This window comes from Cygnus atratus, chromosome 4 (genome assembly GCF_013377495.2).
Source record: "Cygnus atratus isolate AKBS03 ecotype Queensland, Australia chromosome 4, CAtr_DNAZoo_HiC_assembly, whole genome shotgun sequence".
In the NCBI taxonomy this organism is placed as follows: Eukaryota; Metazoa; Chordata; class Aves; order Anseriformes; family Anatidae; genus Cygnus; species Cygnus atratus.
In genome coordinates, this window is record NC_066365.1 from 47,188,666 (window position 1) to 47,215,618 (window position 26,953).

The 26,953-nt window shown below is 44.5% G+C and overlaps 1 protein-coding gene across 3 annotated transcripts; it reads right to left on the reverse strand.

Annotated features, from left to right (window-relative positions):
* G3BP2 (G3BP stress granule assembly factor 2) lies at positions 1–25,849 on the reverse strand. Of its 3 annotated transcripts, none has more exons than XM_035552040.2 (12): positions 25,744–25,849; positions 18,487–18,605; positions 14,624–14,705; positions 13,573–13,746; positions 12,537–12,627; positions 11,623–11,725; positions 9,518–9,698; positions 8,463–8,561; positions 3,980–4,082; positions 1,844–1,972; positions 1,526–1,644; positions 1–534 (listed from the first exon to the last, which is right to left on the reverse strand). In XM_035552040.2, the coding sequence occupies exons 2-12, from the start codon at positions 18,579–18,581 to the stop codon at positions 262–264; spliced, it is 1,449 nt and encodes a 482-aa protein (XP_035407933.1). In that variant the 5' UTR covers positions 18,582–18,605; positions 25,744–25,849; the 3' UTR covers positions 1–261. The 3 variants fall into 3 exon arrangements, with proteins under 3 accessions (XP_035407933.1, XP_035407924.1, XP_035407950.1); XM_035552031.2 differs by lacking the exon at positions 25,744–25,849 and adding an exon at positions 25,031–25,089; XM_035552057.2 differs by lacking the exon at positions 8,463–8,561.
* Between the last annotated feature and the right edge of the window lie 1,104 nt (positions 25,850–26,953).

Consider the following 26,953-nt stretch of genomic DNA (forward strand, 5'->3'; position numbering starts at 1 on the left):
TTTTTTTTTTTTTTTTTTTTTTTTTAATTTTCCAGTCCTCAATTCTCCAAGTCTACATTTATAAATTAACAGTGTGACTTCTGTTGTGAAACTGGGGAAAGAACGTCCACCTTAATTTAAACCGGAAACCAAAGGATGCTTTCACATCAAAGAAATGATCAGAAGGGCTGTGTCACATTCCAAAGCCAAAAAAAATTAACAAGAATGCAAACACGATGGATAATGTACCACTGCCAAGACTGTCTGCCCACAGTGGAGATTTCAGCGACGCTGTCCTGTGAAGCGGCCTTCCATTTGCCCGGTTCCTCGTCCAGAGCCGAGTTTCTGTGCCATGCCACCTCTCGGCGGGGGTCCTCTTCCGTCCCGGTCTCGCATCATGCCACCACCCACTATTCCACGGGGACCCCCAGGGCCTCTATCATTGCGCCGAATATCCCTACGATCATCGCCTCCGCCTCTGGTCTCTCTTTCACGAGCAGCTCTTGTTTTTTTCTCTTCTACGTTCAAGCGCACCTCACCCCGGAACATAATAGGCTTATAGGGAAGAGTTTTCAAGGCACACGTTAGTCACCATTTCACAAAGTCCGTTTATACAACGCATATGAAAACACAGCATTCGCTGTGTGCCTCAGGCTACCTTCACTTACAAGTCAGACACAAAAACTAACTGCTAACAGTTCCCTGCGACACACACAGCGTTAGCCCTAACTGCCTGCAGTGAATGGAACAGCATTTTTTAATTCATCTGGCATGCAAGGAGTTAAAATATCTTCCTTAATACAGGCAGGGGTTGTCTTTAGCCTTTCTGCTTCAAAGCTTAAGTTCCTGATGAACTGCTCCACCAGGTCTGACTCTCATAATAGAAATGGAAATGGCTGTTTTCTCCTCTCCAATTCCTCAAGTCACAGCTGCAAATAACTTTGCTCCTTTCTCTCAGCCCCAGGACACAGAATTTACATGTCCTCAAGATGCCCTTCAAAAATTCACGTGCTGAGCTTTCAGCTTACAGGGGTCTCTAACAGTAAGCGTTCAGTTCCATGTGGTATTTAAGTGAGAGGTAAAATCCCTGAATTGAGTATGACACGGCTGGAGGAACGCTGGCACAGCTCACGTAAGCCACAGAGTACTCTTGACAGACTGAGTGGGCCCAAACTACTCACATAGTGTGCCTGTTTTTCTTACAACTCTTGTTTATGAATGAATGTCAGAAACAACAGTGACATGAACTGAAATAGAATCATAGAATATCCCGAGTTGGAAGGGACCCATAAGGATCATCAAGTCCAACTCCTGGCACCGCACAGGTCTACCCAAAAGTTTAGACCATGTGACTAAGTGCACAATCCAAACGCTTCTTAAATTCAGACAGGCTTGGTGCAGTGACTACTTCACTGGGGAGCCTGTTCCAGTGTGCGACCACCCTCTTGGTGAAGAACCTCTTCCTGATGTCCAGCCTGGCCTGAATAGGCCAAGCTACGTGAGTTTTAGGGCATCCTTTGGTGGATGCTCAGCGATTAATACTTACTTTTGCAACCAAAATTCTCTGGACCGGCTCAGAGTCATCAAATACCACAAAACCAAAATTAGGCAGTTTTCCTCCCACTCCTTTAGTATTTATGCGAAGTTCTACCACATTTCCAAAGCCTGTGAAAGCACAAGGGAAAAGCCATGTTACCAAAACTTAGTGTCAGCTCTGCTACCTCTCCTGCTTCTCAGATAACACTCGTAGAGTTGCGTCATGTAAAGTTCCCCCGTGTGGCCACAGTGAATGTTACATGCCTTTTCAACACAGGACAAGCATCTGTTTTTCTCCTTAGTCTCTGCAGCTGAAATTGCTACTTACTCATGAAGAACTCTTTCAGTTCACTCTCATCTATATCATGCGGCAAGTTCCCAACAAAGAGCTGGTGACTGTCTGGATAGCGAATTATTCGACGATTATCCGACTCGTTCTGCTCCATGTCCCCTCTCCCTAGCGGGAACAGAAAGAAGAAGGGAGAGTCACTGAGGTTAGAGTTGTGCACGGATTCCAACAAACACTTCTATGTGCACAAGCACCAGGCACACATGCTCAAAAACTTCTGTACCTTCAAGTTCTCCAACTCCCATTTACCATGGATGACAGGGGGGAGGAGGGATACTACCTTCCTCTTTACATAGCCCTAATAATTGTCATGTTCCTGTTGTATCTGCAATCATTATGCTGAAAAGGAGTTCGCTAGTTATTATAATGTAGTTTTTTTTTTTAATATTTGAATTTAAGTCACTTCTTCATCAATTCCTTAACCCAACAACAGTATCCATATTTTTGCACTCATATTAAAAATCGTGTCTGCCAGTCACCTCTTATTTCATCTTCCACCATTTTGTGCCAAACAAAAGCCAGAGTTCCTTACGTTCTCCCACACTCAGCTGAAGTTTATTTAGCACCGTACCAGATGAAAATCTTTCCTGGTATCTCCCTACTAAACCATTTCCTGCCTTGCAGTGTGACAGCAGCACACTGTCACCCCTTCTGGACCTCAGGTATGACAGGGGTCATACGTACCCCTTTCTCTCCTCCATTTCCCCATAAGCCCATTTACAAAAAGCTTACTAGCTTGTTTAAATGGTTTTCTTAAGCAGGTAAGATTGCTCACAGACTTATTCTGAAAATGAGACCATAGGGCAGAAGCTCTACCATTTGGCCAGCTGACACTTCAGCTTTCCCTCCCCTGCTTCCCACCAGTGTGGGATCAGAATTACAAGTCTCAGGTCTGTTACACATTCTCTGTACGATTTATTTAATGGTTTTGTCACATCCACAGCCAAGGGCAGAAAAAAAACCACAGATCTGCAACTTGATTTAGCCACAAGTTGCATCTTTCACTCCCTGCTGCACGCATTAAAATAAATAAATAAATAAAAAAGACTGTTAACTTGTAACATATGTTATGGTTCTTTCTCTGTGCCTTTCAGTTTCAGTATTGTTCCCAAGTGAGGAAACACTTGTGTTGAGCAAAGCCAAAAGTAAAAAGCACTTTCAAGCCTGATCTCTGTCAGAGTTTGGTGTGCTTTTACTGAAAACATCCATTATATCCCATTTTAGTCAGTCCGAGCTGGCAGAGGCTTACCCACCCAGCTGCTGAGGCTTAACCACCTCCGCAGGCAGTGCTTGGTGAGCAACTGTCAACTTGGTGCCTGCAGCTCAGGACAGTCACAGACACCACTCCCCTCCTTACAACCCCTGACTTATTCCCACACTTAGTGAAGATGCACGCCTCAACAACCTGCTACTGAGACTAAGCAGCATTTGCCCAGCTCTGCGCAGAGCTTTGCCAAGTGACCAGGTTAGGGTGATGAATGCTGCTCAGGAAACTTTCACCTCTCAACACCACTTGTGACATCTGTCAAGTAACACGCAGCTGTTGTAGCAAAACCACCCTGTGGATTTGGTACTCTGTACCAGTAAGAAAATGCAGAGATCTGGCTGCTCATAAAGCCCAACTCGGAACACCATTTGAGACTACACAAGATGGAAAAATACATCTAAAATTATTAACTGACTGAGGTTGAGACAGTGGAAAGGTTTTATTCCAAATCAAAGAGTACCGCAGGCCACAACAACAGCCATTTAAGACCTCTCACTTTCGAAGTTCAGCAAAATTAGATAACATGGGGAAAAAAAAAAACACATCCTATTTGCAGACTACCTTTTCAGAATTGTATCGAGCTGAATAAAAAGTGTTCAAGCATGTAAGCGAGTGGCCTGACTTTTAAAAAAGAATTCACCAACACAGAGGACCAGAATTAATGCCTAATCTTTGTATCAACTCATCACCAGCTTGGACGGGGAACTGTTTTCCCCCATTTCTAGTTGAAGATAGTAGGAATGGACAGTTTATTATCAGCCAAATATAATATAGCTACAGGCCAGATCCCTGAGGGAGATGCCTCTCATTACCGGCCCCAAACGGACACACAAGCTGTCCCACGTTACCTGGTCGAGGTCCTCGGGGCGGAAAACCTGGTCTTTCCCTTGGGCGCTGTTCACGTACACGAGGAGGCTGAGACTGAGCTTCAGGTTTAGTTTCAACTCTTGGCTGAAACAGGAGAACACACATTATTAAATACCATGTATTAAAGAACAGGCTTAGTAAAACAACAAAAAATAAATAAAAACACAACACAAGACATAGGTAAGTGGCATGCACAACACAAACTCTGCAAGATATACATCCATGTAAATGTATTTGGGAATACATTTTTTCATCTCTTTAAATTCCTCTGTACCAATCCAGGACTGCAGTGTTCAATTATCTCTGCTAAGAGGTGCAAAGCAAGCATCTCTCCGTCAGAACATCTCCCCATAGCATGGCTAAAGTTTATTTTCCATGTTTGACCAGGCATTGAGACCCCAACACCCCATAATTAAAGAATCCCTCAACCTGACTGAAATAGATGGATTGAATAAAGCTTCCTCATGCCAAGCTCCAACTTCATGGATTAGGAGGTAGCCCAAAAGAAAGAGAACAAAACAAAACAAAAAAGCCTTTCAAATTATGCTATTTCTGATACAATAAAACCACAAAATACACCCTTAAAATTCTCAGGGACTAGGAAACGTACATTCAAATTTTTGCAATCGAATAACGTATGTAAAGATAATTTGCAAAAGACAAAAGCAACAAAAGTATTTCTATGTAGCCTGCTGGCTACTGACGCAACGTACAACATGCTTTAAATTCCATTTTCTGTAGGACAGTTGAGCAGCTGCTGCTGCACTGGGTTCTTATCTTGGAAAAACAAAACCATCCTTATGAACACGAGCTTCTGAGGAAGATTAACTACAAGGCCAATGGCTACAGGCCCAGAACTACTACAGAAAAGGAGCTGATGTTAAACATCTCCCTTATTTTCCTTGAGGACTTGAGACAACTGCCAGTTACAGTCAGAGAACCTCTCAGGGTAAAGAGACGATGTTTTACAAGAAACACTGCCATTCGGCACCAAATCAGCGTTTCAGCCCTCGTATCACTCACGCTCTACCTAGCTAGGCGTTAGCTTATCCTTCCAACGTTTCTACAGTGTTTTTCAGCTCTAAGAATCAACTGGAAAAAAATCAGCCTTCCTTGTCTCCTACAGAAAGTGTTCCTTCATCGTACCTCCTTGTGGGTCACTGGAGCTCCCCTGGCATCTTTTACTGGTACGTTTTTACTGTGTGAGGAATTGTACTTCAGAAGAAAAACTCAAGGCCTTCAGACCATGATTTCTTAGAGACTTAACGCTATCAGGCTTAAACACTCCTTCCTGCCACCACCCATAGCAAAACACTTGCTCAGTCACTGATGTCCTTCTGCTAAATCCCAAGAAATGGATAACTTTTACCCGCTTGCCTTGCACTCCGCTCACCTTCTCATCTACCACACACATTCTCTCTCTCCCAGCCCACCAGCTAACCTCATTAGCTGCTCCCTAGTCAGCACCACCCATTTTTGCAGAGTTCTCTGGTGCTGCTCAAAGGGGAAAACACTTCTGCAAAACTGTGCTCCCCCAAACAACTGTCATTAACATCAGCATCACAAGAGGCCTATTATGGGCTGCCATTTCCAATCCAAAAAGCAGCTAACTGCAACTCTTATTTCTCAGACAGCACACAGGCTGGAGTGGAAGCCACTGAATAAGGATTTTTAGTAGACAATCAGGACTAACTGAGTTCTCAAGCCCAGGAGCCAAGTATGCCACAAACCTCAGCCTACTGGGGCTTTGAGAACAATTAAGGAAAAGAAGATATTGTCCCCACTCTCTCCTGGAGCTCACAGTGAAAGGGAAAGCGACCTCTTGATGCTACAGCAATGCTACTGGCAACGACAGCAAAATCAACCACGTCAGCCTTCACTCACAGACTTTGGAAGTGATCACTCCCGAGGGACAGGAGGATGGGGAAGGAAGAGCAAGAGAACAGGCGACTCCAGAGACTGGTACATTTCTGTTTTTGAAATCTTACATGCTTTAAAAGCTTCTCTACAGTGAGATGCCTCCCACAGTGGAAACACATGCACACAAACAACCTACTAGCAAGGCAAACCACCAAAAAACCCGAAATGAAACAAAACAAAGAAAATAAGCACATCGTCTCACCTAATTACTAGCAGCTAGCTTAGATGCATACCACACAACTGCTACCGCACTGTCTGAGGTAAATGTGGACCATGAAACTCACTAAGAGGCACTCAATCACCTTCACAAGGGCACTATAAATCTAAAAATGCCCAAAGCACCTAAAGCATGAAACGACAAAACAGCTTTCGGTTCCCTCTCCTCTTAGACCCAAGTCCATAAAACCTGAGTCTGCCTTAAAGTACATGGGATTTAAGTGTGGCTATGTCTAACACACAACCCCCTCTGCAGAAAATCTATCCAGAATCTCAAGAGATTTCAGGAGTTGAAGGAATGCATCTTCCATAAACAGATCCTTCCCTAACTCACCATTTCCACGTCAAAAGACAGAAGCTGAGGAGCACCCTGCCTACCTCCACCCCTCTGGCACCTCCAGGACAGCTAGTGACAGAGTCCGAGTACCTGAAAATGCTCTAAGGGAAGGTCCAGTTTATCAGTGCAGGCAGGTATTATTCCCTGTCAGCTTCTCAACATGACTACAGAAACAGGAGCAAGAAATGCTGAACTGTTTGACCTCACAGGTGTAAACAAACTGCAACTGGATCACCTCCAAACGAGTACACACACAGCCCTTCAAGGGGTTCTGAGCTTATACCACAGGGGCTTGATTTTCAACTTGATTTATGAGGGCGTCAAACTGAAGTGACGTTGGGGAAAAGAACGAGAAGGGCAGTTATTGGCTGCTTTGTAGCATCACTGATGTTGGTTAGAACAGCACCCCAACAGAGTCACTCATCCACTGGTGCAATCTACTGTCCTCGTTTACATGCATAGTATCCGACGTTAATGAATCCAAAAGAATGGGACAAGGTTGCCACCGATTACTAACCCCTTGCAGAAATTCTTTAGACATCTTTTCCACCAGCTTTCTGAACACCATGTCTGAAAAGAACGCAAATTAAGAAGCTAGGAACAGATTAATTCTGTCTCCAGAAGAGCCAAGTGTAGGCTCTTCCTACTTCAGAAAATTCCACGCAGAACTGCTTAAACATGAAACCACAGCACAAGTAATATAAGAGGTAAAGAGCATGACGAGCTGCAGAGGCAACACATGAGTTTAAGGGGACGTCTATAAGCTGTGTTCTATGACTCTCCTGCATGGATAATTTTAAATGATACTTGCAATCATGTAACAGAAATCCAGCCTCGCTACTTTAAATAAATCATCATTACAAAACAAATCTGGTTTTTGGTTTTGCTTAAGGAAAATCTATTCTGTACTAGAACAAAGAGTTTTACTGCTCAAATACCACCTGAATAACTCAAAGCCCTGTTGAAGCTGATGAAAACAGACAAGTTTCCCAACTCATCACATAGCCATTATCTGATTTCCACAACAGCGGTTAAGACCAGAAGCAACACCACACAAGGAGAGTTTCCTGTTTTCCTGTTGTTGTCTTGTTAAACATGCACTTAGCTGAAGGGCAATCCTTGACAGATTCCTTTGTCAGTTAAAAAAAAAAAAAAAAAAAAAGGAAATAGTGCAAAAACAGCAGCTGCAATAACCCAGCTGCTCCACTGAAATGACAGTCTTTGTAAAAGGTTGGACATGAGGTACTCACAACATCCAGTGCTTCTGGAATATGGCATCAGTAGAAAAGATTAAAGCACCTATTTTTTATATTGAGGGGGTTTGGTATGCATAGAGGAGGCTGAATTCAGAATCTCAGACCATCTCACACCAGCTTGGCATGTGCAGAACATGAGCTATCACCCGGTCAAACTTTCTGTCCTCTGCCCTCCTCCCCTAGTCAGCCTAGGAATGGAAGACAGCATTGTCCTGGCAAGGAAATGTGAATCCTTCCATTCCTCACACAGTCATAAGTTGGTACAGGGTTCTGTGACAAAGTAATTGTAAATGGATAATGGAGTCCAAAATACTTCTGTAGACGTGACCCTTTCAAGGCAAACTTGCTTGTACTCAAAACTTGATGCAATCCGTTTTACTGCTGGGGCACTTCTGCCAAAAGAAATTCCCCTTTCCACACATTCTTTAGGAAACTACTATCACGTGGGGGAAGTTTTTTTTTTCTCTCCTCATAAACCAAACCACATCCCAGTAAGATAGGTCAAAAAATCAGTAGTCATTTCCTGATTCCACAACAGCAGTTTTTAATATTACCATCACCTGAAGTTACACCAGGTAAGTGTACATGCCTTCACTTGCAACAAGGTGAGTGCATTAACATTTAAGACACAATTAATTTGTGCAACGTAAGTCAAACAAATTGATCTGTTAATTTAAAAACTGAAGCAGTTTGCAGAAGTAATGAGACAATCCAAGGTGTTCACAGATGGGTTACCTGTGAGACTGGTGCTTTAACATGGGGTGGAATTCCAGAGGAAGAAACAGTACCACTAGGAGGCAGGTTTTTACTGGTCACTGAAGCCCAAGAGAAAGCCTGCAGGAAATGCAACAAACCTAGGCTACTAATCATGGCAAACCACTGACAATCCTACAGGGAAATTTGTCCGCTGAAAATACACTTTTGGTTCACATCTGACTATTAAATAACATTTGTGCTAGCATTACAACGAGGATACAGAAAGATTTGCACTTGTAGCCGTCTGTGAACTCATCAGCATGTAGCAGGTGTGTACCATACTCGCTACTGGTACTTGGGCAAGTGCGGTTCCCTCAACATCCCCAGATCACTGCTTTCCATCATGTAACCAAACCTAGGACTGAAAACCCTGCTGTGTTAAGTGTCTTCTGCGCAACAGAACAAAGTGAGTGCCAGAAGTTAGAGGTAAAAACGCAAAAGAGAAACAGGATTGGAAAGATATGGGAGACTGATACTGGAGCTGGAAAACGACCTCTCTCCAGCTTTCATCCATTCCTCCCATCTCTGTCAAACTCCCTACATGTTACCACACCAGACGACGCATGGCATTCATGGTGTTTTTAGGAACAGGCAGCCTGCCTCTAAGGGAGACGGTCAAAGCCCTCGTACTGTTTTTAGACCTATACTGTGAGTAATTTTCCAAGTGTCCATGCATTGTGGTTTCCCCCCCGCCCCCAAGGAAGAGCAGTGGTTCCCATTTTCTGAGTTTTTTGTTGGTGGTGTTTTTTTTTTTTTAAGCCATATCTTAACTCCACATTTAAAAAGGTTGACACATGCATAAAACCACACACACACTCTGCAAACATTGCATTTACAATAGGTAACGAGCGACACTGAAAAATAACATTCCTTTTTTCGGTGAAATTTCACAAGTTCAAGCTTCAAGTCTAGCTGTTCATACAGCTGACCCTGAAAAGAGATACCAGTCTGGCCACTCGAAAAGACTAAGTTCAACACCAAAACTCCTGGTTTACCACCTGCACCTAGAAGCACAGATATGGCTTGTAACTAACCTTTGGTGGTTCTTGTGGTAGTGAAACAGGTTCTACAGGAGGTGGAGAAGGAGACTTCTCTTCTAACTCCTCGAGGGTCTTTTCTTCTGCTTCAGCTTTCAGCTCCTCAGGTTTTGTTTCAGATTCCAATTCTGGCTCAGGTTCATGAGACGATTCTTCCAGTGCCTCCTCTATCCCATTGCTACAATAATCAAATGCATTTTATGCAGCTTTTCAATTGGTTCACATTTTATGGCTTTTTCTCAGTTATACTATGGTAATGACTGGTTTGAAAATTATTTGGTTTCCAGTTGCTACCATATGGTACCTACATATATGACTGTGAAAAGTTAAGCTGTACCCCTGTAGTTGCATACTAAGTCACTTTTTATTTTTGCTCAAGTGAAGACATTATACTTTTCTCTGCAAAGAATCTGAAAATTACACAGACATATAAGCCCTGAAAGGAACATATACTAAACTCAAGAGTTGCTGCTCCTAAAAAAGAAAAAGCAGCACAGTGAGAGACCAACAGAAGATTGAGCTGTACACAGAAATGAAGCTGATTTTGGAAGGCTATCAGCAGCTTACTTACAAAACTGCCATAAAAGTTCATTACAGAAGCAGCTGCAAGTCTTACTTATTGAAATTCACACGCACCTTCTTCTCCACTCTGTGTACACAAACATAAGGGGCCTGAAGTTATTCACTTCTCTGTTCAGTCACCCCCAAAGTTTACCAAATTCCACATACTTCTGCCTACGCAGCTCCAGCCACGGGTTACCATATGCCTAAATAATGACTATTGCATTTTTAAGCTCTTTCCAATTGGCACAGTAACCCAAGGATAAGACCTGGCATAACTCTTTAAAGCCTCAAAAACTCTCCGCAAAATCTTGAAGAAGTCACTGCCAGAATTCCAGCAGATTCCATTCTCCCATAAGATTTCTCATGAAAAGCACTACATCAGCAGCATCAAAGTAGCGCTACTGCTGATGCACTTAATGGACATCATCTAATAATTTCATAAACATACATATTTTTTGAATAAGGAATCCAGTCAGTCAGTTCTGCTTGTCTGAAACACATACCTAAGCTTTGAAAAAAGCATTTCAAAACATAACAAAAAGTATTTTTCACATAAAAACATGAAGAAACTTCTTTTTTTTTCTTGTCTTGTTTAGATTTTAAGACACTCAGGGCAGAAGCCTATTCTTCCAGTACAACTGTACAGCAACTTCTCAAAAATTCATTTTTCCTCTCAGATTCAAGTGCCAGCTTAATTTGAGGACTAATATATCATTAGCCACCCTTTTGTTAAATCACCTGTTTATATAAATTACATCGTACCACCAACTCGCTATTTTAGTTTAATCACAGAATCACAGAATTGTAGGGGTTGGAAGGGATCCCAGCAAAGAGTCTCTGATCACTAAGACTCTCCACCCTTTTTTTGTGGCACTGGTTTTGATGCAGTGCCCTGTCCAGCCCCGCTCCCTATGCTTCCCCCAATCTTGACATGCTTCTCGGGGTTGCTTCCCAGGTTCTGACTACTGTCCAGACCCTCAACCTTTTCCTGCCCGAGAGCTTCGAATCTATTACCCAGGGACACCGTGGGGGTTGGTGGCACCGTGGGTGTCAAGGGCAGATGCCTCTTTCTGCTTCGAGCTGAGACGAGGGTCCAGCCCCTTTCCTCTTATGGGCGGTCAAGACCTCTGTCCTGCAGGTGAGCAGCTGGGTCAGCTACTACCCCATGTAGGGACTTAGGAGGGGGCTGCTGGGCATCAGCAGGGGCAGGTTTACACCTCCTATCAGTCTCCCTCAGAAACTCCCAGGAGCCCCTCAGGCTGCCAATTTCTCACTGCAATAGATGAAAACTACATTACATTTTACATGATGAAAACTACATTAAGCACATGTATGAATGTATTTACTACCTTTTCACCTCACATTTGTAACTAGAAGTGAAAACAACTAACAAACATGAGAACATCCACTACTTCCTCTCTCCATTTGATATCCAATGTTTCAAAAATACTGTTAACATAGCATAGATCACAGCACACCAGTTTAAATGTAGTTTTTACTTAAAAAAGCAATGCCACATAATAACATGGACATCTTACGTTACAGGGTGGTTTTCATAGTAAGTGCTGCTTGCATTTTCTTGCACCGGTTCAGGAGATGGTTGTCTTTCCTCCTGTTCCTCCTCCACCTCTTCTTCAGACTCTGACACAAGAGAAAAAATTCCTTGAACACCTCTGCAAGCATATGCAAGTCGCACTTGAAATACAAGCATGTTGAACTAGTAGTAAACAAAAGAATGCTTCATCAACAAAATAAGGCAAGAATTAGCTGCAAGGAGAGATGGAAGACCCTTCTGTTCTTTCAAGAGGCTTTGTTATTGTTTTCACAAAAAGGAGACACTAAAGACATACTGCTGCTAAGTTCTGGGAGGAGGGTTTAAGGATCTTTAAAGCAGCAGATGGTTTTCATATGTTGGCAGTAAAAGAGAAACACTGTATTATTAGCTCTTAAATCACAGTTCCTAAAACTAAGAAGATAAACCTCAAATAGAAGAGCAATGTTTTGCCTAAGGTGTTTTGTTCTATTTTATTCTATTGAGTTCTGTTCTATTCTATTGAGATAAAAGAAATTCCAGCTTTAGAATGCACACATACATACATTCCAGCTGTACTCTCTTTGGCTCAGTGGACAAGGTGGGAAAAAACCCATCCAGAATAATAAAGCCAAGTTCAGCCAACGTATTGAAATGAACTACTGAATGTGATGATGATATAAAAGAGAAAGACAGCTCATAGTGAAAAGCCAGTTAAATTTTATTCACAACATTGTATCTACAAATTTGATTGACCAGAGAAACCAAGTCTACTGAATGAAACTGAGCTGCAGCAAAGTGCTATTGCTCACTACTTCCATTCTGTACCAAGCCTCACCTGCCCTAAGCCAGTTTAGTCCCTGAAGGAACTGGATAGATAGAACAACACAAAATTAACACCACAAGTACAGTTCTTCTCACCTTCATCAAGTTCTCCTTCTGAATCTCCAAATACTTCATCTTCGTACCTGAAGATATCGTTATGTACATAGAACTTGTTTGGAACAGACCCCTGTAAAAGAGCAACATGCATTTTTTTTGCGTATACAATATATTAGCAGTCAGCAACTCCTTATGGATGAGAGGTCTAAGCTTTGGGAGTACATGCCAACATTTTGGAATAGGATTATTTCATAATGGTATTTTCCAAGTGACACCTTTTCTTTAAGCTAGCAACTGAATGGTAACTTCTGACCAAATTAAAAACAATGTTTCAAGCAAAAAGTAACACTTTGCTAATTCACAACAATCATCCCTACTGCCTAAAGGTAAGCCCCTCCATCTCATCAAGTCACCTGTGGAATTTTCTGTTCTGGTAAAGCCTTATAATAAAAAAAAAAAAAAAAAAAAAAAGGAATGAAGTTCCACAGGGTGACTGTATGCTTAAACTGCTGCATAGGAAAACAATGAAGCAAATCAACAAGGTTCTAAAACATGAATGATCAATCAACCACACAATAGTTTGCGATGGAAAGGGGGAAGGATGTAGGAAAAAAATAATAAAAGCAACTCTTTATCATAACACAGCTCTGCTCTCACTCAGAACTGAATTTGAGCAGTAACTTGCAAAGCAGTAACATGCTTACATGTGACAGCAAACTTCAATCAAGTACAGAACTACGCTGGAGACATGATCTGCAGAGCTGACCATTATTTTTTCACTTGTGCAAATAGCAGTTTCCAAAAGCAAGCTTCAATTTGTATTTGCATTACTATTACAATACCTCAAATCTAAAAAAGTTCAGGACAGGTCCTATACACTCATTTCTCTGCACGCACATAATCATAGAATGGTTTGGTGGGCATTATTTATTATTTATTTATTATTTAATGATAGCCTCTGGGCTAAGCTTTAAAAGCCCGACAGTATCTTCTGTCCCAGTATGGCAGTTTGTGTTCACAGGCCATGTTTTCATCACTGCTCTTAGAAGTTAAAGACAATCTTGCCGATACTTACTTCTGGAGCAAGTACAAAAGTCTGCATGAACTTCCTCATCGGCTGCCCGTTGTTTGACAGCTCCCCCATAACTTGCACAACCACCCCATCGCTCAGAGTAGCGTGAGCATCCACGTGACGGATCTTGGTGTGGCACTCACTGAACTGTAGTGACATCACTTTCTTGTGTATCTCCTAGAAGCAAACAGTTACATTTTAGCTACATTGAGTTCCCTACCTATTGAAAAGCTGTAAATATCTGTAAGTGTCAGTTAACATCAAAAAGCAGCCCATTGAAGCTCAAAGGCAAATACAGGAACCCTGAACCATCTTTCACTGTGAAGAATCTACATGAGCTCATGTGATTTTGTGCTTAGAGCGAAAAAAAAAACCAACACAAACAACCCCTCCTCCCCCCCCAAAAAAAACCTATGCATCTATCAAGTACCCAAATATCACAGCAGTGAGTAACATCTGCACTGTCATGATTTTCCTACTGCCAAACCAGGTTCTGCTGGTGAAAAGAGAAGCAACAAAACCTCGTCTGGGCTCAAAGCAACACTGCTCAAAGATGCAGCCACCACATGACAGATGCTCCTAGATGGTAGACATTATTTTGATAAAAAGCTACAGCCACAGCAAAAAGATGTGTTTTCTGGACTTAGCTTGCTTCTTCTAAAGTTATCTTCCATTACAAGACACGTCCACCCACAGAAGAATTTGCTAACATACAGATTTCAATTTAATTCCCCGAGATCAAAGTCGTTTCACCTAGAAACCACGTCTAACTGAAACACGATACACCTAGAGGGCTAGTCTAACAGGTCCTCTTGATTTTGTTTCCCACCCTAAATATCATTTCTGCAGTCCAGATGCAGAGCTGATCTATCAAACGCAACCCACAGTAAGAGCATCAACTACCAAGAACATTTAGGCCTCTGAACAGGAGGCAGTACCAGAATACACTATTTCCCAGGTAAGAAAGTCCAACTAATTGATTACAGAAAATGACCAATGTATACAGTAAGCTCTGCACATTAGTGAGGACTTCAGGACCAATTTGGATACGCACAGCTTGACCGTACACTGCTTCTTGTGGTTTCCCGCTGGCATCCAGTCCTCCATGGACATAAGAAGAGTTCCTGCCATAAAACCTGCAAGTGAAGAGATGTAATGAAATTCATGCCAATGAAAAAAAAAATAAGAACAAAATCCAACAAGTATTTTAGCCACAAATTACAGAGCTCAAGGCAGTAGGAATTTCAGGGCAAGCGACGATTCAAGATATACCCACCACATCTCAGGCTCCAAGGATACAGAAACAAAGAAGATGAACGTTCAGAAGTCCAGCTTGCCCACTATGGTCAAGGTGGCTGTTTCAGCTAGAGGCTCCCCCAAAACTGAAGTCACCTGCCTGGGTTAGTCACACTCCCCCCAACACGTGACCCTGGGGAGGAACAACCTCTCCTCTAGACCCTGGTCCTCTTCAACACTTCCTGTACTTCACCTACCTCTACAGTATACCACTATTACCCACCTCTGTACTTTATCTATGAATTATCACTTCCTTTAAGTGTTTCCACCAGCCCATTCTCACACATAACAGAAGGGATAGAGACTGTTTCTACCTAGCTAAACAAGCTAGTGCACAGGCTATGTTAAAATACAGAATTAAACACTTGAACTTGAGCATTTGCCATTTCTTGGTTTATCCCACTAAACCAAGAAACTCCTTCCAGTTCTAGTTGCTTGAAAATACCAATCCAAGATTTTAACTCCCATGATGTCCTTAGTGTCCAGAAAGAATTCTGGGAAATATTTGACTTTTCTTTGGTACCAGCTGCATAACCCAATTGTTGAGCATGCTCTAGCACTTTCCCACAGCAAAGACAAACAAAAGTTCTGTTGCACCAGCTCGCAAACCAACGGGAAAACATCTATCAACTCTTTAAATTTCGAAGCAAGCCCCCTGACAGTCAGCACATCCTACCAAGTGCTTTCAGAGGGAGACCAGGAGTTTTAACTTGCTGCGTTTAACGAACTGTTCAAACTCTCTGGTAGGCAGAAAACATGAGCAGGATCTGCAAATTAGGAGAAGAGCACCCACCGAGTCCCCAGTTACATGGAAATATCCATTTTAAGTTAAGAAGCCAGTAAAGCCACACAAATTCATCTGAAGCGTGCCAGGCATGGCAACTACCCTGACTAAAACCCACTTGGAGGGCGAACCCATCTCTTCATACCCAAAGCCTGTGGATAAGCTCTGGATAAAGCATAATGACAGGACTTGGTGCGTTTCTCAAGCTTTTAGTAGGATAAACCAAGCGCATTAACACTTGCTGCCAAACTCCCTTACTCACTGCAAGAATAAATCCTTTTTCTTCTGACATCAAGCTCTGGGAAGCCCTGACTCCAAAATCTTTCTGTGGCAGTGAGCAAGTCGTCACTTAGACTAACAGCAAGAGAAGGATCGTAGATAAGATGCTCTCTCAGAAGAGCCCCACTCAGACACAACGTACAGCCAAAGAACACAAAGGTAGATTTCCTCCCTATCCAAGCCTTACTGGACAGGGGTAGCCACCCATGCAGCCCTGAAAAAGGGACAGAGGTGGCAGAGGTTAAAACTGCCTGGAAGATATTCTCCTCATCCAGCTCAACAAACAGCTACGATTTTAACAACTTGTTCATGCAAACCAGATCAAACCTCTAGGACAATCTGTGCAGAGGTATTTAAGAGAAATTTCACAGATGCTGTTCTTGGTGACGCTCGTGTCACCTTTCAAATGAACAGAGGATAGTGCTCGGGCACAGAGTGCCATCTGCACAGGGGAGCTTGTGGGATGGCTGCCACTGCAGCTCCCCAACCTCAGCAGGGTCACTCCAGGCAGCAGGTAACCAGCCAGTCATCCACAGCCCCTCAACTTTAAATGAGAAGAAAAATTCTGTCGAGTTCTTGGTTGAGAGCCCGTGATAAAAGGGCTCTATGGACAATTATAGACTACAGAATTGCCCGTTCCCACTCAACGTACCAAGCACACAGCACAATTTGGCAAGCCGCATATCAGAACTTTTAGAGTAAAGCCTGAGACAGAGGGGTGGGAGTACTGCCTACCCTACTGCCTTCTGTAAAGCACCCAAGTCACCCTCAACATGCTACCTGTCTCCACAGACATATTTTTTCCTCACATGTAGCCTTCTGCCAATTTTGCATCACCCCAAAGTGGAAACATCCCCAATGTACTAGGAACACCAGCTCCATAATGCTCCCATAGCACGCGTTAATACTGATGGAACGGAATTACTGTTGTAATATGAAAGGGAAGCAGAGGGAAGGCCAGCCTGGAACAGCTGCCTGCTTTTCTTTGAAGCAGCTAGGGAAGAAACAGAGCAGCAGTATTTTGCTTTTTAAATCAAAACACACATCTACTCCCCTCCACGTCCAGCCAAGGTTATAATCACTATCATTACAGGTAAACACTCTCGCGAACAAAATCAAAGATTATTTTCAACACCACATTTGAGGCATGGGTCATTTACCCAACGTTCAACTACCACCAAAACAGAAATGTCACAAAAAGGAAAAGGCAACCTCACTGTACAATGGTGAGAGTTCTTCTACCTCTGGTGTTAAGCTGTAAAGCACAGCCTAATCATCCCTTATATACTAATTCTCTGTCCCTTTGTTTATGCAAACACTTTCTGGGAATTGAGGTAAAATGACAGCACACTTCCCAAGAAAGCTGTCTTACCAACTTCAGCTTTCCACGGTGCTTTCGCAGGCTGTTTAGGGAAATCACCCAGAAAAGACATGTGCGTAAGGAACACAATCCTCGCTAAGAGCAAGCAGCAAGTCTGTGTATCAGGTATCGATGCGTGACACGGACATGTTTGTCCAGGTGTTGATCTGATCCAACCATTTGTTAAAATTTCAGGGACAGGGAAAAAAATCTGCCATTACTGAAAATGCTACTTGCGATTTCTGTACGACTTCGCAACACAGATTAGGAAAGCCCTAAATACACTGCTTGGACAATCTCACACCTTGAAATCTAAATTGAAACACAGAACAAACATGGTTCCACAGCAGTTCATTCACTTAAGACAACACCAGTTCATTTTCCCCACCTCAAAGCTACAGGTGAAAAGAGACATCATTCAAAAGACTGAAATATTAAGCTAGCTGTCAGGGAGCTCCAACTTGTTCTCAAACAGCTCAATTTTTCACCATCAACTTTATGTCAAGTTCTGAGTCAAGAGCAATCCAAGCAGTGATTGCCTAAAAAAAAGAAAAAGGAACAAAACCCAACACAACCAACACTTGCAACACTACTTTCAATGTTATTTCTTACAAGTCAGTGCTGCTCTAAGTCCAAATGTGGAAATGCAAAATCTTAAGTGACAAACTGCATGTAGCCAAAAATGTCATAAGAAAAAATAGGAAGGAACACATCCAGGGTACCGCTTAAATAGTGGACACAGGTAAATAAAACTACTGAACTGGTCACCTACCTTGTCCGGGCCCTGACTTTTATATCTCCAATCATGATCTGGATAAAAACTCCTCAGAGGCAATATAAAATATACGGTATCCTGAAATTATTATTGTGCTCATCTTAGGTGCTACATGCAAGTGCCTCCTCTGCCATGCTCCTTCCTTTTCTATCTTCTTATAAAACTATTTCTATAATATGTCCACATTCCCATCACATCAGTTAAGAAATAGTTCTCTCTTTCATGAAGGAAATACCTTGTAAACATTGGCCACATTTGGTTCTAGATCCTGAAGATTTTTTTTACGACGAATTATTTTCCGAAAGCCCAGAGGTTAGCCAGGTCAGTTTCCTGCCACACTCAGAAATTCTGTTTATCTCATTTGTGATGAAGAGTATGCACTTTTGTTCCAAAAGATGAGTTACTTTATTGTGAGAGCATTACCTGTGCAAGAAGTCAGGAGCTTTATTTAGAAGAGTGTAGTACTGTCTCACGAACTCCCGCCCTACGAGCAGGGGACTTGGCTTCTCCATCACCATTTCTTTGGTACACAGTGTCGAATGCTGTAATTAAAAATATTTGTGTTAGTTTGAAAAGAAGGCTGTGTATCACAACTTCCTCATAAAAGGATGAGCATAATAAAATTAGAAGTGAAACAATTATATGAACAGGAACTTAATTCAGGCACTTATCTCACCCTGACCTCCCTTTGAATAAACAAAAAGATGTCTGTCAGTTCACATCCTATTTTGACTAAGAGGGAACGGCGCAAACAAATCAATTCTTGCTAAGTCCCTTATAAAACAGGCACTTCCCACCCCCTGCCCCAAAATGATACTTTTAAGTGTCTAGCACTATTTATTTAACATTTTGGCAATAAACTGAAGACAAACTAAAAATCTAAGACCAAGAGCACTACAAAACAAACATGAATGCATTTTCTTAAGTCAGCCAGTATCATTTCTTTATCTCAAAGCAGATCTGCTTCAAAAAGCTCCTGACACATATGTAGTACAAAGAAGGTAGCACTGATATTGTGAAGTTGGAATGAACTTGTGAATCTATAGGCTGGATTCACACTCCTTGAAGACTGGGAAGGGAAACCGGTATGTCCCAGAGATGACCAAAGCTTTAGGTTCCACATGTCCAGGCTAACTGCATTTCATATTTGCCACAGAAAAAATAATTTAGGTTGGAAAGGACTTCTGGAAGTCACCTGCTTCAACCCCCTGAGCACAGAACAACCTCTTTGTATCACATGGCCTGTTCTGCACATATTTATGCGTTAGCAATATGCAACTTCTGCTTGCAATTTGGGCAAACTGGCTGTTATTTTAACACAGTCCACCTGGGAAAAGCATGGCTCCACGTCCTCCCAGCAGGCAGCTGAAAGCAGCAGTCATGTATCAGCCTGGTCTCTGTTCCCCAGCCCTCTGAGTCTCCTCTCTCCAGGTGCTCCAGCCCCAGCAGCCCTGGTGGTCCTAGGCCAGACCCATTCTGACCCATCGGCTCCTTTCCTGTCCTGAGGAGTTAAAATCGGGGGTGACGCTCTGGGTCTGGATGTTGCAAGAGGCAACTGGAAAGGACAAATCACCTCTGCTCACCCTGCTCCTGTTTACACCACCCGTAACGCCATCGCCCTTCATCACCGCGAGATTAGAGCGCTGACTCAAGCTCAGCTCTTCTGCCAGGACACCAAAGTCCATTTCTATAAAGCTGCTTCTTAACCAGTCATCTCCCAGCCTTGACTTTTCCCTGGAGTTTTTCCATCCACATTCAGGACTCAGTCATTTCCCTTTACTGAACTTCCTGACGCTACTGTCAGCCACCTTCCCCAGCCTATCCCTCCAAAAATTTGCTGTGGACCACTGCAGCCCATCATCCACGTCACCAGCAAGGTGCTGAACAGCCCCAGCGTTGCCCCTGGAGAAATGTTTGCTACTTTGCTGGACTTTGTACCACTGATCACAACCTTTAGACGCTGACAGTGTGGTCAGTTCCTACCCATGGGCTCGCGTTAGGGTGCCTCAAGTCCCCCATGAGATCGCCCCCAGTTGCTGAAGGAAAGCTTTGCCTACTTTCTCTCTTTCAGAAAGCAAACCTGCAGGCATGACAGCAGACAAAAATGACCAAGTGACCAAATTTTTGAACTTGGAGATAATCCTAAAATAAGATTTCTGCTTTGTTATCAAAATAACCTCAGCCCAAGGGACAATACAAAGGACTGCTCCCAGTCACAGCTGGCCAGGACAAAATGCACATGGGGAAATTTGCAAGTTAACTTCAGCTCAGAAGAGCCTGTAATTAAAGGTAATGTACACGTGAACACCAGCACAAACACACCATATCCTCCATCAACAGGGAACTGATGAAAAACAACAACAAAACAAAAACATCAAACATAAACTATACTTAGCTCAAAAAGTTTACTTTTAATGGACTGTCAAAATAACCTCAAGCTGTCAAGCAGAGCCACAAGGCAACACCAAGATCCATTACCAAATGCCGTTCAGCAGGAATCACACCCAAAGGAGTGGCCTCACAAACGTGCAGGCAAGGCAGTCGGCAAAGTCTGAAATACAAATTTTGAACCGGGAGAAACGAAAGCAGAAAACTTATTTAGGATTATCCAAAATCTCAGTTATAACCTTCCAAGGCTCTGGAGCACAGCATTAGCTGAGACTCGTAGCAGCCCCGGTTGGAAGCCATTTTGATCATCAGATCTAAAAAACAACGGCCCAGAATGCTATGGGACGCCAACGGCTTGAGCCTTGCCCATGCCCAGAGCTGGATCCTCCAAATAAACAAAATCTGAACAGCTTGAGGATCTTCCTGACCTGACTCATCCTACAGCAACGGCACACATGCGCGAATCTTACTGAGAAACCAACCTTAAAAGAACGATTTCTGTACATACACAAGTTTTGGTGCTGCCCTAACCCCCAGCAGGTGATGAACATGGAACAATAATCACCACAAGCACTTGTGAGAGTCCACAAGGACAGAACTTTATAACTTTTTCCTTTTTTTAAGCAGAACCTGTTAAAAAGCAGATCATAGGCAGCACACATTCTTATGAATATAGCATCAGGCAAAGTACATATGTTAACAAATTGCTGGCATACCACAAGGAACACGGAAAATGCCTCTGGGTACAAAACATAATAATCTGTGACAAGTCATTACACGACATCAGATCACACTAGATCTTTTCTTCATTGGAAGCTGTGCTATTTCAGGAAAGGCTGCAGAAACCTTTCAGAAGATCTGAGAAAGGCAAATATGCAATAATCACACCGAGACAATTCTTCCCTAACAACCTGGAGGAGAAGTGGTTCTACATCCCAAACGAGGTGGGTGCAGTCCCCCTCTGTCCATGGTTCAAGTGACAGCATGACTGGTTTACATCACAGGATGCTGGTATTTTACAGGATGTCTCAGTACAACTCTTCAACTGTCTTGGTGTTATTTCCTGCACCACCTCTTCAGACATCCCCACTGAGCTGCCAAAGGCTTTATGAAGCATTCAGGTCTCCAAGTCATGGTAAGGCAGTAAAATAAAAACGCTGGTACTGCTTGCTTTCCATCGCCATGGTTTTCAAAAGATTTCAACCTCCACACGTCCCAATTAGTACACCGCCTCCTCAAAGCCCAGGACCCAAGTCTAAGCAGGCCTGAGGGTTTTGGAGGTGAATGCCCAAGGGAAATTGAAGCTAAAACTTAACCTGCCAAATTTCCAACAATAGCTAAATTGCCAACAAAGGCAATTGCTGATCTGCATCAACAATTTAAACAGTTAAAAACTGTTGAAAACTGTTTAAATAACTTAAAAACCACAGTTATCTCCATGTTTTGCTGGGCACTAATGGAAGCCCCATAGATATGCACACTGTATAAAAGTTCTTTTTCCAGTTTTCATAGGTATGTATGTACTCGCGAGTCAAGGAACGATGGCTAAGAAGGAATCCGAGCGTTTTTCTCACTTGAATAAAATGAACAACATTTTTAGATTAGCCTGAGCAGTCTTTGGGAAAGCGTCTTAATGAGAATTTACCGCTTGAGGCACTAGAGAATGTACTAGCCAGAAAGAAAACACTGAAACGGTGTTGGCAACACCAGAAATTACGAAAATTTGTCTGCTGGTTTCTTGACAGCACAACTGCTGTGCTAAAGAACCCCTTTCCATGCCACAAATTGAGGAAAGGCATGAGCTACCCAGATGAAGTCGCATGAACGCTCGCGCAATCACTGCTCGTCCGCAGACAGGACCAGACAGGCTCAGCACCGTTACCTCAAACAACCAAGCCCTATCTTGAAAAACTTCTGTTATGTCCATGCTCTCTTTGCAAGAAAACAAAAGCAAACAGAGAGTTACCACAGAGGCGAACTGTTATTTGCATGTGAAGATAAGCAAATTAACAAAAACAGAAAGGAGGTTTTCTTTTGGAAAGCAACTGCAGGATAGCACTGAAATGACCAGTAACGTTAGGGTCACTTTGTGACAGCATCAAAGCTACGTTTGGTTAATTTCAGGTACAAGATTATTACAGACTTGGGTCAGCTCTGCAAAAAAATATCTTATGATGGCCTAGGAGAGCAAATGTCAGCCACGACAACTAAAAGCGAGTTAGCCTTTGCAACTAAATGAAAGTGTTCAGACATAAAAGATGGAGACATAGCTGACACTAGGACTATTGTGCTCAAATACCCGGGTATCAACTGCTGCAATAATTTCTCCAATGCACGCTGAATTAATAGTGTGCAAATTTATTCAGCCTGCAATCATCTTTAGACACAAAACTTGCCTTTATTAAACTGTGTTTGTTAACCCTTCCTGGGGGAAAAAAAAAAAAAAAAAAAAATCAACAAACCTACCACTCACCAGTTGGTGCAGGAAGGCAGCAGCAATTGGCTTCTCAAATACTGAAGGCCACCAAGTGCTGGGTAGTCAAAATGTCCACCAGCATGCATCTTGCCCACGTGAGCTCTCTCACATTAGTGAAACCTTTTTTTCCCCAAAACAAATGCAAGTTTTCTGTTATTCCCTTAGAGGAATTATTGAATGATTATTTTTTTTTTGGTTTATTGACATCCAAGTCTCATCCTCCAAACTCTGACTACAGCAATTCTTCCGTGACTACAGGCACCTGGCTACCAAGCTACAGTTTCACACCAACCTGTAACAGCATGGTTTATTCTTAAATCCAGGCTCCTGCAGCTCGTGTCAAGGCCAAATAATGCCCTACAAGGGTGTGCTTGCTACTGGGATCCACGTGAGATCCTACTACTGTAACAGGTTGAATCGGGCTCCAGAAGCAAACCGCAGCTCACAGTCCGAGCTGGGGCATCTGCAATAAAAGGCCTGCGAGGCTAGCAGGTATTCCGCGCTCGATGGAAACAAGCGGCAACTACACCAAAAAAATACTGAAAGAGCAAGTGAAAGTCCCCAGCAACCCAGTTCATTACCGAAACCACCTTCTTTTGTTCGTGCTCTGCAAGGTAAGTGCTCAGATCATCGTCTGTCTGCAAGCGAGGGCCAGCAAACCCGCATAATCTCAGAGAATCACATTGCTTTATGATCTCCTTTACCTAATCCAATCCCATCTGAATTGGCTGAGCCCCAAGGCACAACATACAGTTCTTTCAAATCAAGCTGTTCTGTGGTAGTTTTTTTTTTTTTTTTTTTTGAGAAGAGCTTAACGGCCCCATGTATTTTAGGTATGCGAGTACCACAGGGGACCAGCACCTGGGCAGCTGAGCTGTGTCCTCCAGGAGCTGACACCCACCTGCAGGACAGCCCCAGGAATCGCAGGCAGTGGCACCACCTTTGGGGGGAAACCACGCCGCATCTCCCTGGGTGCTGCCATCCAGTGCCTTTTTCTGGGCTCTCCGCAGATACACCAATTAGTCTGACACGTTAGTCCTTTCACGTGCTCCCTAAATTGCAATGCACTTCTTCGTTTGTCAAATACTCTCAAAAGAAATGACATCCAGTGTCACAACTGCTACAATGAGAAGGAAGAATCAAATCCAACACTGCGTGTTAAGATGCTGTTTCCTCAGCATGTTTTCAGCACTGTAAGATACTCTTTAAGCGTGGCTGTAGATGCATAATTTGAAACCTCGGTTCCATACAGAAAAACATTTTATCCATAAGGACACCAGCGGATAAGTAGATTGAATGGTCGGCTCATTCCGTTTTCTCTCCAGTTTAAGCTTCACTATCACAGAAGATTTTATTCTGCTAATGAAAAATTCATATGATACAGATCATACTTCTCCACAGCGAGCCAAAATCTGCCAATTAGAATATTATAAGAACATTTCAAATGGTAAACAGGGATTATGTCTCTTGAACCCAAGCTACCAGAGTCCAGAACAAGTTTGGGAGCAAGATGTTCCCGCAGGAATGAGAAAGCTTTCCTGATGCAGGTATGGCCCTGCAGGCATACTTACACACAGTGAACACATAATGCATTGGTAATGACAAATGAACTTCTAAAACAACGTCGGTTTGTCAGTAATAACACCTCCTCAGGTAAGAAGGCAAGCTGACAAAGCCATACCCAGTCAGAGCGCTATGATAACGCAGCTGTCCTCCTGTCAGGGACTCACGTGTACATCAGAGAGCTTGCTCCATGTTACTTCACTCGACGACTGCCACACAGCACCGAGTAGGGCAGCGTGGCCTACACTGCAGCGAAACCATCCCAGTAAGTTGGTCACCGATCTCCTTCTGCTACTGCTCCCTAATTAAAGCTATCCATAAGAGAAATGAGAAAACCCTGAGATAGAGGATGTGCTTTATATTAGAAAGAAAAGCTTGCTAAGGGAAATCATCTTTCCCCCTGTACTCCTCCATCAGATCACAGGTCAAAGAACACCGAGCTGACTTTAAGTGCACCGGTTACACATAAGTAGCCTACCTGCACAAGAATTGAGCTACGAACAAAATAATGTACTCCATTTCTCAACGGATCAAAAATACCTTTGGCATCTTCACGCTTCTTTCTGTAATACAGCAGAACGCTTGCACACTGAACTTGAAGCACCTACAACACACAGAGGGCTCAGGAACTGCCAAACCCACACAGGAGACCGCAATCAGGAATGCTACAAAATGAAGTCAATCTTCCTAGTTGGAAGTGAGCCATCATCTCATCTTCCCTCACCCTCTGCTGTGTCAGTTCTTTCACGCAGCGGTGCTGGGCACAAAGCTCAAGGAAGGTAAAACCTTTGTCAGGGGGCTGCTCCTGTGCCCCCACGCTGGAGCTGCAGTGACCTTTACTTTGGTCCTCGGAGGTTACGAGGAACAGCAGTAAAACGAGAAGAGCTGAAAGAAGACCTCCATGCACCTAGGTGTGGGGAGCGAGGCCGCCTGCCCAGCACCAGCCCCGTTACGGGTGCCACCGGCAGCTGCCCTGCGGACAGACAGCAGAGCACGCCCAGGCCCGGCGCCGGGAGGCTTTTACCTCAGCTGCCGTACCCATTTCTCCCAGAAGCCCCTCGGGGGGCCGAGGATGGAGGCCCCGGTGATTCACCGGCCCCCTGAGGGCTCCCCTCGCTCCTCCGCCAAGGTGACGGCGAACAACCCCTCCGCCCCGTTCCCCTCAGCCGCTGCTCCCCCGCTCCCCTCAGCGCCGCGACCGTTACAACCCCCGCTTCCCCCCCCCCCTCCCCCTCCCCAACGGCCGCGCTCACCCGTGGGCAGGGGCTCGGCGCGCGGGGCGGGCTGCGGGTCCCGCCCGGGGCCTGCTGGGCGCTGACGGGAGCGGGGCGGCGGCGGCGGGGGCGGCACGGCCGGGCGGGGGAGGGAGGGGAGGGGCCGGGCGGGGCGGCCGGGGCTCCCGTGCGCGCGGGCCTGGGCGTTGCGCGCGTGCGTCACCGGAGGGGAGGGGGCGGCCGCGCGTGCGCCGCGCCGCCCGGCCCCGCCAATCCCCGGCGGTGACGTACGGGGAGGGGGGGGGAAGCGGCCGTTGCGCGGGCGCGAGGGCCGCCGTCGGCGGTTGTAGCCTGTCCCCTCAGCTACCCCCCCTCCACCAGCACGGCGCTACCCGAGTTTTGTTGATTTATTTTCCCGTTACTGTGAATTTACAACCTCCTCGGGGGCTGGCGTGTTGCCCTGTCCCGGCGCTCCCCGTCCCACGGGGCCGGCTTTCCACCCTCACCCACCGAGGCTGTGGGGCTCGAGTCCCGGTGCCTCCAGCAGCGCTCCCCCGAGGCGGTGCTGTGCGGGTGGGAAACGCTAAAATAAAGAGCTGGGCGTGCTGCACAAAACGCGCCGTTCTTATTTTCTTGGAGGGGGATGGCATCTCCTCACGTCCAACCCGGGCATCCCCCACCCGTTCTGTTCTTCCATGGGGAAGGGCAGGGTCGTTTCCTAGCCTCTACGGCATCCAGAAGCATTTTAGTTAGGGAAACTTCTGGCGTTCTTGTCATTTCTCTTTTTTTCTCTCCCTTTTCAACCTCTTTTCTTGCTAATAGGCAACCGACTGACCTAGCACTCCAGAAATTCAAAAAAGAAAAGGTCAGAAATTTGAGAAGTTCGCGGCCGGAAACGAGCTGGCCCCAGCTCCGTTTTGCCGAGCCGCCTTCCCGCCGGCAAGGGGAAAGAGGGAAGCGGTGCGGGTCACGGCAAGGCAGCTCCGGGCCAGCTCCTGCCCCCAAGCCGGCCGGCGCTGGGTATGCCCTGGCTCTTGCACTGCTGCCACGGACGCTTTCCTGAACGACGCCTGGCTCACTGACCAGGAAACCTCACGGCTCCCCCGCTACCCAGCACGACCCAAGGCACAGCGGCGCAGCACGGGTCCCCTCGCGGCGGAGGGGGCGGAGCACGCACAGATCCCGCCCGCCACGGGCGCGGCCCCGCCCTCCGCCGGCCACGTCGGCGCCACGTCGCGGCGCAGGCGCG

Bases quoted from the DNA above. Each gene is read 5' to 3' on its own strand.
- G3BP2 (XM_035552031.2), bottom strand. The intron at 9,699-11,622 runs GTAAGATGTCCA...TGATTATTGTAG, and splicing joins TATGAAAACCACCCTGTAAC to CAATGGGATAGAGGAGGCAC. The intron at 1,645-1,843 runs GTAAGTAGCAAT...GTGCTTTCACAG, and splicing joins ACTGAAAGAGTTCTTCATGA to GCTTTGGAAATGTGGTAGAA.